The sequence below is a fragment of the Mesoplodon densirostris genome, chromosome 2, assembly GCF_025265405.1.
Source record: "Mesoplodon densirostris isolate mMesDen1 chromosome 2, mMesDen1 primary haplotype, whole genome shotgun sequence".
NCBI lineage: Eukaryota > Metazoa > Chordata > Mammalia > Artiodactyla > Ziphiidae > Mesoplodon > Mesoplodon densirostris.
Window position 1 is genome coordinate 33814521 of NC_082662.1, and position 12458 is coordinate 33826978.

Here is a 12458-nt window from a genome sequence, read left to right on the forward strand (position 1 = left end):
TTCGTTCTCTAAGTCTGTGAGTCTGAAGAAACTATAAATTTTAATATGATCTAGAGTTTTTAATTAATTAATTAATTAGGCTGTGTTGGGTCTTCGTTGCTGTGCACAGGCTTTCTCTAGTTGCGGTGAGCGGGGGCTACTCTTCATCGCAGTGCACGGGCTTCTCATTTTGGCGGCTTCTTTTGCTGTGGAGCACAGGCTCTAGGCACGCAGGCTTCAGTAGTTGTGGCTCACGGGCTTTAGAGCGCAGGCTCAGTAGTTGTGGCGCAGGGGCTTAGTTGCTCCGCGGCATGTGGGATCCTCCCGGACCAGGGCTCAACCCCGTGTCCCCTGCATGGGCAGGCGGATTCTTAACCATTATGCCACCAGGGAAGTCCCGAAAGAACACTTTAGAAAAAATTGAGTACCTCAACAGAAAAATGGGCAAAGGCAGAAATTCGTATGATTATAAAATACATGAAAAATATAAATCCATACTGACAATCAAAGAAATGTGTTTTAATACAACAATGAAGAATCGAGGAGTTGTGCTTCTTTCTTTGTTTTGGCCTACCATATCATATTGGGTAAAAAACAGTTAAAAGAATCATAGGACAGAATTGTTGAGGGATAGGGAACTAGTCTCATGCTGCTGTCAGACTGAAAACTAGTATAGTTTTTCTAGAGGACACCTTGGCAGTGTGTATCAAAAATCTTTTAAAAGTTTGACACCAGACATTTCACTTTTACGAATTTATGGGGAATGAATGAAATGGGTTCATTGTAGCATTGGAATGAATGCTATAATGGAGATATATGTAATGGAGCCTTTAGCAATGAAGAAGTAGATCTATATTTATTGATATAGAAAGATGTTTGTGATACGTTAAATGAGTAAAGCAGGTATTCAAACAATCTATACAGTATGGTTGTATTTTTTGAAGATGGGATTCCGATTCAGTAGTTTTGAGGAAGGTCCTGGAATCTACTTTTAAAAAATTTCTCATTTCCCATTTGGGGACAAATGCTGGAATAAACCACCCTGCATGTTGTAGCCAGACAAATCTCCTTTTTTCCTCTTCCCTTCTCCCTCTTCCTATGTTTAGAAACGTAATGGCTGCATCTTTACTACCAAGTCAAATATGCTTTGGTGGTGTACTCACACTTAAAAGAATTCAGTTTTACACTGGGGAGTAAGAGGGAGAGTGATGGTGTGGTGGGAGGGAGAGCGAGGGTTTTATTTGCTTCATTGCCTTCCCCTCCCCCCAAGTCCCTTCATACCAATTAGCCCTCATCCTCCACTGTCATAGGAAAAGATATTTGTAAAGAAAAATGAGGCAGTTCTTGGCTTTTGATCTCCTAAGGACCTGTTGTTAAGGCAATTAAAGGAGTTCTAGAGGGTTATTTTCTCTCTTGAATTTTGGCTCTGTTAAAACTTTAGCACACTCTGCCCCACCTGCCCTGGCCCAGCTTTCCTGATGCTCCATTTTGTTTCTCTGCCTGGTCCCATCTAGGCCCATCATCTTGTCATCTTTCACTTTTAAGGTGCTCTTTTCTTTCTCCTTGCTTTTGCAAATTGTGTGGAATTCCTCCTTGCCTCTTCTGTCCCACTCACTAATCTATCTCTTTCTTCAGAGTAGCATTCCATTTCTCATCAGTGTTGTAAGCCTTTCTCGAATTCACCAGCATATGTGGCTCAATTTAAGTTCTTTTAACCATTTTGTCTCTATGACTTCAGTTAACTTTCATATGGTGCCCGTGTAATAAAAGAGGAAGTGTTTTAGTGCCTCCCTGTCTTGCAAATAAACTGAGGGTAGCGGTGATGTTTCAGGCCCGTAGAATCAAGCACATTGCTTGAGTTATAGTAAGTACTCAGCAAATACTCGTTGATTGGTTCCCTGATATTTCATTTGAAGAACAAATTAATATTTAAAAACTGCCTCTTTTTTTCTTGTGTTTAGATTACTCAGTCCTTGGTGTTTCTGCTGTTGGCTACACTTTTCAGTGCATTGACTGGTTTGCCGTGGAGTCTTTATAATACTTTTGTGATAGAAGAAAAACATGGTTTCAATCAGCAGGTAAAATAGAGAATGCAAATGTTCTCTTTTGTGCTTTCGTCCTCTGCTGGGAATAATTAAAACATAATTTGCTATTTTAGAGCATGAATTAATCGAGGGAAAAGGAACTGCAGATATGGTAAAGATCATAGTTTAAAGTCTTGCCATAAACTCTTCTAGCACTAATGTCTAGTGTTTTTCAGCTAATAACATTTAAATGAGTTTATTTTAAACTATAAAATGCAAGACATTGACTTATTGTCTTAGGCTACCTGTTGTCATGTAGTCTCACTGCCTTTTAATTTTTAAAATTGCTTTAATAATGTATCCTTTCTATTCACTTATTTGTTATTTTAAAAGCAGTTTCTTAGTTTCTCATGATGACCTTTTATTTTTTCAGACTTTGGGGTTCTTCATGAAAGATGCAATCAAGAAATTTATTGTGACTCAGTGCATTTTATTACCTGTGTCTTCACTTCTACTTTACATTATTAAAATTGGGGGAGACTATTTTTTTATTTATGCCTGGCTGTTCACACTAGTTGTGTCTCTGGTAAGTGAAATCTTTGTTTTGATTTTCTTTTACAAAATGTACCTTGGTGAGATAACTGTCATTTAATCTTCATTAGCATCTAAATGGTTCTTAAGAAGCAGAAGAAATATAAATAGGTGCTCATATAAATTCCCCTTCTGTTTTCTGCTTTTAGCTTAGAAATGGGAGAGTTGACTCTGACGATAGATTTTCTTCTCCTTATACTGGCTCTTATAGATTCTAGAAGCTAGTTGTTAGTTAGCTTTAATGATCCAGTTGCCAAGCAGTTTGGGGCTGTGCATTTGTGAGTTGCCACCAGAATGATGACTAAGTTTGACAATTTGATGACTCTTGACTGAGCTCCAGTGTCTAAAAACCATGGATATTTTGGAGAGAGAATAGATGTAAGCGGGATAAGAAAAAGAAAGCATGAACGTATCTGCTTTCTTCTGCCCTCCTTCCCCTGCCTTTCCCTTCCTCCTCTCCCCTTTGCCCTCTACCCCTTCTTCTCTGTCCCTTGCCCTCTCCTCCTGCCCCTCACCCTCACCCTGCCTCTTCCCTTTTCCCCCCACAGCCCCCGCTTCTTCCCTCTCTTTTTCCTCTCTCTGCTTCCCCATTGTCCCTTCTTCACGTCTTCTTTTCCTCTTCTCTTTCCCATATTCCAAACTGCTTCACAGCACAAACACTACAACACAATCAAAATGGCATGTTAACAGCCCCCAGAAAATACGTCCTTCAGCTGCACTGATGGTGAGGTTTCTTTTAGTCAGAATTACCATGATGCTCATTGCTTCACCTCCTGCTGGTGGGATCATGACCGGAAAATGGGTACTAGTTGGACTTCCAAATATATGTTGTATGGCAAATTGAAGTGACAGGAGAGAGAGCAGAGGAAATGCTCCCAAAATGCTTAAGGAAGTGCTGTTTCAACCAGTGTGTATAGTTATGAACTGCAGGTCAGTAATGTTAGCAGGCAGACCAAATAATAGCACACAGTCAAGCTCTAGTACTTCTTTTTTTTAGCAAACACTTCAAGTCTATTATGACTACCTTGAAAGACAGAATTCCAAGTTATGATGGGCTTATGAAATCCCCAAGATAGTTTTGAATGGACCATTTGGCTTTTCAGTTATTACCATATAGAGACTATTTATTTTGATTTAATTCATCAAACATATATTGAATGCTGTACTGGTACTATTTGGGGCTGGGAATACCAGAGCAAATAAGATAAGGTCCCTGTTATCAGGACTGGGATCACATAGTTTTAATATTGAATCTGTATAGTGAGTAGTTTCTCTTTAAGGACATATTCATAGGTTGTTCTCATATTTGCGTTTCAGGTGCTTGTCACCATCTATGCTGATTACATTGCCCCTTTATTTGACAAATTCACACCTCTTCCTGAGGGAAAGCTTAAACAAGAAATTGAAGTCATGGCAAAGAGTATTGATTTCCCTTTGACTAAGGTGTATGTTGTTCAAGGTAAGGCTCCCTGGGGTAAGAAGATTTTATTTGAGTGGTTTGTTTTATTTGACTAGTTTATTCTTAAAACTTTAATAAAAGAACAAATCAGTTGGTTTGGGGTTTTTTTTCTTTGTTTGTTTTTGTTATTTAAAGATTAGGATTTTACATTTTGGCTTTTGAAGATTTATAAGAATTGATGACATAGTCCAGGGATAGAAACTGGTGGCCTGATGCCAAGTCCCGCTCTTGCCTGCAGCTATGTTTGGTTGGCTTTATTGTTTTTAATTCTGCACCAAGGCCTTTATCACTCCCTGCTATGTCATGATATTAGACTGATTTATTCACTTCTATTACCTGCCTGGCTCCTATATGTAATTGAGTTGGTCTCTTGCTTAGATTCCATTTGGCACTGGTTTGGGGGCTCAAAAACAAAACCAATGTTATTGGCTTTGTCTCCACCAAGAAAACTTCCAGTGTTCTGCAGGACTCTGATTTCACCTGCAGATTACCCAAGATTGGTACCACTTGGTATTTTAGATTAGTTATACTCTGCTTTACTGATGATTGCTTTTGAAAATTAAGCTATCTATCTGTTAGCTTGTGTAAGACTACTAAAGTCTCAAGGAAAGCTACAAAGATGCAAAGAAGAACTGTGTGGTACCATGACTTTCAGAATCTGTAAATTAAAATCCATGTAAATGAATGAGTGTAGTTCTGCCTCTGCCACTTACCAGCTGTGGGATCTTGGACAAGTCACTTTGCATCTCTGGGTTTCAGTTTCGCTTCCTCTGAACTATGGTCTGGCAAATGCTTTCTGTAAAGGGCTAGACAGTAATTATTTTAGGCTTTGCAGGTCACATGGTCTCTGTTGCAACTCTGCCATGATAGTACAAAAGCAGCCATAGTAATACATAAAGAAACAAGCATGGCTGTTTTCTAATAAAACTTTATTTATAAAAATAAGCAGCAGGTTTGATTTGACCTGCAAGCCATAGTTTGCCCATTCCTCCTCTAAAGTAAAAATCACCATTGAGAAGTAGCTATGGCGGATGAAGGAGTAGAAACTGAGAAGTAATTGCAGGGTCTGGGAGGACAGAGATGGTCACAATTGGAAAGAATTAATTAACAGCAACGAGAAGAGTGTAGAAATCTCGGGCATTTGGTGGCCAACTAAAGGCACAGTTGGAACATGTCTATGGGGAAATAGTAGAAAAAGAAGCCAATTCATACTACTGCTTTGGCCTCTGAGATTACTAGTCTTTTAATAATATTAAACTAGTAGCACAATGATCAGTATTAGAACAATCTCTGAGGCGCTTTTACTGAAGGGGCAACCTAAGTTGCCGATCACTTATAATCAGATAACTTGAATGCTAATGCTATAACAATAGAGGTAGTCGAGAAGATATGTGATATATACCATCAGTGCTATAAGATTTTAGCTGACATAGTCAGGGAAGGCTTTATGGAGGGTTATAACATGAGCTGGGACTTTGTGGAAAATCAAGATTTGAGTAGGTGGAGGGTGGCATTTCAGAGGTCAGGCTGTGGAGCCAATAGGCTTGAGTTTAAATTCTAGTTCTAGCACAGATTCCCCGTGTGACTTTGGACAACTTACCTCTGCTAAACAGAAGTTACTAATCTGCAATGCATGTTTCTGTTGTTGTTAATCATGTTGTCAAAAATATTTTGAGTGAATGAATGTTGTTCATAACAATAACAACACACATGATGGATTTGTAAATTGAAAGGAAAAACCGAGTGAAAAACCAAGAGTCTTGCTCTCAGAAAGTATCAGTAAGTATTGTGCAGAGAATTAAACTGATGTGAAGTGGTAAAGAAAGGCTGAGTAGATACTTTTGATTAGGTCCTCAGACAAGACATCTCTGAGCAAATGAATTTAAGCTGAGATCTGAAGGAAGGAGCCATCCATGCCAAGATCAATGGAGAGACCCTCCAGAGCTTTGTATCTTCAAGAAACAGAAAAAAGTCCAGTGTGGCTACCACATGGCAGGAAAGTGTTATGACATGAAATCTGAGACATAGGCGAGAGTCGGACCACATAAGCCTTTGTAAATCAGAGTAAGGAGCTTGGATTTTATTTTAAGTCTAGGGTTAAAGCTATTGGAGGTTTTAGGCAGGAAAGTGACATGGCCTAGTTTGTACTTTTTACCTATTTTAGGTTGCTATATAGAGAATAGACGGTAGGGGAGGCAAGAGTAGAAGCAGGGAGAGCAGTTAGGAGGCCAGTGCTGTTCAGGAGGAGATAATGTGGCCTAGACTAGAATAGTAGTAATTGATGGAGAGAAGTGGATATACTGGGGATGTGTTTTAGAGGTAGAGTTGATGGAATTTGCCAGTAGATGACATGTAAAGGGATAAGAGAGAAAGAGACATCAAAGATAACGACCTAGATTTTTGGACTCAGCCGTTGGATAAATGGTAGGTTACTGAGATGGGAAAAAAACTGGGAGAAGAGCAGGTCTGTGAGGGTTTAAGTTCTGATGGGTGTGTTATATACCTATTGAACATAGTACTAGAGTTCTACAAACAGTAGTTAGTTGCACGCCAGCCATAGAAACCAACTATGGCTGACTTAACCAGAGAAATTCCTTATTGAAACAATATTTGATAATGCACAAAGTCACCAGGAAAGTTACGTTTACCAAACTTGGGAAGTGGGCTCTCCATCGGGAGACTAGGAACTCAGGATCGTCCTGCAGAACCAGTCTGGGAGGACACTGCTAGTAGCTCCCGATGTCGGAGTCAGCAGTGTGTATCCCTGACACCCCTTCCACTAGCACCTGCAGAATTCATTCCTCACTGCCCTGCTGCTTTATGTAATTAGCTAACTGTTTCAGAGTCCCCAGTGGGTGCATCTGATTGACTGAGCCAGGGCACTGGGCTAGCTGCCAGGAGTGCTTGGGGAAGCAGAGAGCTAGCTTTTTAGATTTCTCAAATGAGAAGCAGTCTCTCACAAGACTTGCATGATACGAAATTCCCTAAACTCTGCAAGGGAATTCTAATACTGGTCAGGGAAAAAACTATACTTGAGAATATAAACAACAGATAGGCACTTTAGCCATCCATGTGGAGATGTAGGCCTGTCAAATAAGCAGCTGGATATATAAATCCAGAGTTCTAGGGAGAGGTCAGGGCTAGAAATAGTGATATGGAAGTATCTGTATCTGGCATGTAGATACCTCCTTGGATGAAGGCACTTAGAGAAGAGAAGGGGGCTCAGGTCAGAGTCAGCAGAGGAGGAAGAGCCAGCAAAGGAGGCTGAAGAGGAGAGACCATTGAGGTAGGAAGAAAACCAGGAGAAGATGGTGTTTCTCTTGAGATAGGAGAAGAAAGTGTTTCAAGGAGCGAGTGGTCAACAGTATCAAATGCTGCCAAGAAGTTGATTAAGATAAGACATCATAAATGAAAGATGAAGAGACAGCTGGCCATGCCTTATAATTTCATAGAACGTTTTGGTTTTCAGAGTTCCCAAATACATTACTTCATACCTCAAGTGGTACGATAAATCCATTCAGTAAACAAGCATTATTGAATAAATACTACATGCAAGGCATAGTGATACTATGCCAAAAAGCTTATGGTCTAGTGCAGGGACTCTTAAAACTTTAGTGAGTATAAGAATTCTCTGGAGAGTTTGTTTAAAGATTCCTCGGCTCCATTCTCAGATATTGGGTGTTTCTAGTATTTACGTCTAACAAGTACCCATAGGTGATTTTGGTGTAGGCATTCTTTGGGCCACACTTTGAGATACTTAGACCAGTGGGAGATACTAAGACATTCATTTTGTTTTATTTATCTGCCTACTTCCATAGATAACTTCAGGTAGCTTCTAAGAAATATTTTAAAATTAATTTAAAAATTAGAATCAGAGGGCTTCCCTGGTGGCGCAGTGGTTGAGAGTCCGCCTGCCGATGCAGGGGACATGGGTTCGTGCCCCGGTCCAGGAAGATCCCACATGCCGCGGAGCGGCTGGGCCCATGAGCCATGGCCGCTGAGCCTGCGCGTCCGGAGCCTGTGCTCCGCAACGGGAGAGGCCACAGCAGTGAGAGGCCTGCGTACCGCAAAAAAAAAAAAAAAAAAAAAAAATTAGAATCAGAGAAGATAGAAATGAGATAGAAGTATAAGACCTAGATACCCAGCTTTCCAGATCCTAAGATCCTATATTATTGATAAAATTGGACCACATATTTGGCTCTTAACTTCCAGGCAACCAAACCAAAAAGTCCTGGCCTCATATCATAAACGGGAAAATAAAGCTTAAAGAAATTAAGAAGGTTTCTTACATTTACACAACTAATACATGGCAGAGCCAAGATTTGAACCTAAAGTCATTCTGAACCACTAAATTCACTGCACATGCTAGAACATAAAATATAAAGAAAATAAAGAAAAATATAAAGAAGAAGATAAAAATCAACCGTAGTTCAGCTACTGTTAGCCACTGTTAAAAATTTAGGGTTTTTTTTTCAGTCTTTTTAAGATAGTTTTAATTTTTTCTGATGAAATAAGTATACTGACTTTAAAAGCCTTGGAACAGAGAAAAGTATAAGGGAGGGAACAAAAATCCATATTTCTAGAAGCCAGTGATAAACGCTTCAGTATTTTAATATACTTCTTAATAGGTTTGTGTTTCTGCTTTTCTATTTACATGTACATTTTTTCATGACAATAATGGAATTTTATATACATGAAGTTTTACATCCTTTTCAGTTATGTTGGTGAGCTTTTTCCTATCTCGTTAAAATATTTCAAAAGTATACTTTTTTTCTGGCAGCTTAAAATTCCATTTCATAGCTTTACCATAATTTAATCATTCCATGACTGTTGGATATTTAGGCTTTATTTATTTACTTATTGCTATAAAGCTGCAATGAGCATAAATATTTGTTGTCAAGACTGCAAAGAAACAGGCACTTTCCACTGCTGGTGGTGATTTATGTTGATATAATATTCTTCAGGTGTTAAACAATTGAAAATGTTAATGTCCTTTCCAGTAATTCAGTTTCTAGGAGTCTCTCCAAAAAACCCCATACTTTTTAATTATTTTCCATGCTTTGAACTGTCTTTTCCTTAGGATCTAAACGCTCTTCCCACAGCAATGCTTATTTTTATGGCTTCTTCAAGAACAAGCGAATAGTTTTGTTTGACACTCTACTAGAAGAGTATTCTGTACTAAACAAAGACATCCAGGAGGAGTCTGGCATGGAACCCTGCAATGATGGAGAAGGGGACAGTGAAGAAATAAAAGCTAAAGTTAAAGTGAGTTCTTCTCTTCCTAAGAGACCCTGGCTTAGTTTTTATGAACAGTTCCTGTGACAACTCAAAATAACATTAATTTCTATGTAGTGAGTGTTGAATTCAGGGAGACTATCAAATAAAAACACAGTGGCCCCTTTATAACTGTGGTATTTGGGAGAGATTATCACTATCGTTACATGCTAACTACCTTGCAAGCTTTCACAGAATGTACGCATGTATAAGGTAGGAAAATTCTTATGATTATAAGCTGTCTTTAAAACAGGGACTTATTATATATAATTCCTGACATGTTTATGATTGAAGAATTCTCACAGGCAAGATAAAAAGGCGATAAACATCTCATTTTTAGCTTCATTGAGATATAATAACTATAGGCTTTGGCAGTGGAGAGACTTGAATTTGAATCCTGGTTCTGTCATTTAGTAGCTGTGCATTCTTGGGTGTACTATGTAACTTGGTCAGTTTTCTTTTGTTTGTTTAACAAATATTTATGAAATGTAAACTCTGTGCTGAGATACTTTCCTTGGCACTAAGAATACAAAAATAAAGAGGCAAACCTTGCTCTTAAGGAGTTTATAGTCTAAAGGGGAGAAAGTCATACAAGCACAGTACAATATGGTAATAGCTGCATTGAAGCTATAAATACTGGATGCAGTGAGAGCACAAGAGAAGACGTTTGTTAAATCTGACTTTTTAGTCTGAGAAAGCTTTTTCTGAATCTTCTCCTGGATGAGGTCAGCTAATGCTGATTAGCAAAATCTAAAGTATACCAAGACTAAATGGGGAGGGGAAACACTGATAAGAAAACAGTACATATTTCATCAGAAACAGTCTCCAGTAGTTGTGTGTGTGACGGAATGTGCCATTGGCTTTGGTGTCATTCAGAGATGATTTGGGATCTGTGTATCTCTGGGCAAGTAACTTAAGCTCTCTAAATCTTTGATTTCTTAACTGAAAGACAATGCCATCAGGGTTTCTCATCTTGGCACTATTGACATCTTGGACCAGACAATTTTTCATCATGGGAGGCTATCTTGTGCATCATAAGATGTTTAGCAGCATCTCTGGCCTCTCCCTTTAGGTGCCAGTATCAATCCCTCCTTTCCCAACAACTGTGACAATGAAAAATGTCACTAGACATTGCCAGATGTCCCCGGGGTTGGGGGGTGCTGGAAGGAGGGGGCAAGATCACTCCTAGTTGAAAAACACTGGGATAAAGATGCCTACCTTTTAGGGTTGTTAAGATTAAATGAAATAATATATGGGAATAACCTTGTACTCTATGTACTTTAAGTACCAGAAAATAACTATTATCACTAAGCATCTGTTTTGCCTCTAAAGAGATGGTCTAATAGAGTGCCTAGCCTGTTATAAATATGTAGATGGAACAAAATTCTGTGAAGGGGTTAAACAGCATTGGGTGAAGGTTAACTCCTTTGATTATATTTATTTTTAAGTGGGTTTATCAGATTTCCCTGGCGGTCCAGTTGTTAAGACTCTGTGCTCCAAATGCCGGGGGCACGAGTTCGATCCCTGGTTGGGGAGCTAAGACCCCACATGCCGTGTGGTGGGGCCAAAAAAAAAAAAAAAAAGGGAAACAAGTGGGTTTATCCTGTCCGGATATTGGAATAAAAGTCATTTTGGTCTGACCAAGAGTCATAGGATTTTAAGCTAGGAAGAGCTCTTAAGGTCATCTTATAGACAGGAAAACTGAAGTCCAAAAAGAGTAACCAGGTGACAACAGTGGGGAATCATGCAAGTTCAGCAAGTCAACCTGCTGAAGAGGTATCCACATACAGGGTGGATTACTTTATAGCCAAACCTGGGTGTTAGATAGTGGTCTGCTGATTTCAGTAATGAAATAACTGACCTTTAGTATCTGTGAGAACAGTATTCTTTGGCTTAAATCTTAGAAAAGATTAGTCTTTTGAACCATGTTGAATGGAGTTTGAGTTATTTTGTTGGCTTCTTGAAGAGTAGCTGCAAATATTTTAGCATCTATGTATAAGTTACATAGTCCTACCCTAGAGAACCTGTAGTAGAGGAGAGTAGATATGTATACAAATAGCCCATAGTTTAAGGCAGAGGGTGGTAAATGAGTGGCTGAAATAGTGTGGCTTTTAGAAATTAAGAAATTAATGCAGATGCTAATGGTCAGACAGGTTTCTTTTTTTTTTTTTTTTTTTTTTTTTTTTTTTTTTTTTTTTTTTGCTGTACGCGGGCCTCTCACTGCTGTGGCCTCTCCCGTTGCGGAGCACAGGCTCCGCGGCCATGGCTCGCGGGCCCAGCCGCTCCGCGGCATGTGGGATCCTCCGGGATCGGGGCACGAACCCGTGTCCCCTGCATCGGCAGGCGGACTCTCAACCACTGCGCCACCAGGGAGGCCCCAGACAGGTTTCTTAAAAGAGGATATTTGAACTAGGCAAAATTTTGACTTGGGGTGGAGCTTTTCAGGTTGAAGATATGGAATGAATAAAGCTATAAAGACAACTATACAATGGCTATTCTGAGACTAATGAATAAATGGATTCTTGTAGAAGGAGATAAAAAGATAGGCCAGGACCAGTTTGTAAAGTACTTCTTCCTGAAGACATTGAGTGGTCATTTTCAGTGGCCTGGAAAGTTTAGATTGATTTGGGTAGAGGCCAAAGCTTGTTTTAGGAAGTTTAAAATTTGGTGGCAACATATATGATAGAGCAAAGATTAGAGGCAAGGGGGACTTCTAGGGGCCTATTGCATCAAGATAACCAAGATAAGCATGAAATAAGGGCCTACACTAGAGTGAGAGGTGAGAATAAGTGTGGAGTCATAATAAAAGATGGATTTAAAGTACTTGGGTGATTGCTATTATGGGGAGTAAAGGAGAAAGTCAAAAATTGACACAGAACGCCAGTGCATGTACCACAGGTGAGGTGATTTTAGGTAGTATATCAATATTTGAAATTTGAATGGCTATATGTGTATTAATGTATATTAGGAAAAAGCTAAAACTAGCTTATCATGATTTCATGAAAATTGTCATTTAGGGTAAGGTTAAGTTTTAAAAAGTGAATTGATTTTTTAAAAGATATTAAATAATCACACAGAGAATACATAGGTGTGGCAGAAGTTTAGGAAATAGTGGTTTATTCAGCACCTGC

At 39.1% G+C, this 12458-nt stretch overlaps 1 protein-coding gene across 1 annotated transcript in view; it reads left to right on the forward strand.

Moving 5' to 3' along the window:
• Positions 1-12458, forward strand: part of ZMPSTE24 (zinc metallopeptidase STE24) — a 60568-nt gene that overhangs the window by 26374 nt on the left and 21736 nt on the right. The window contains exons 4-7 of the mRNA XM_060089586.1: positions 1941-2057; positions 2437-2589; positions 3912-4053; positions 9134-9318. Coding sequence (XP_059945569.1) covers positions 1941-2057; positions 2437-2589; positions 3912-4053; positions 9134-9318 — 597 coding nt within the window. The remainder of the gene's footprint in view (positions 1-1940; positions 2058-2436; positions 2590-3911; positions 4054-9133; positions 9319-12458) is intronic.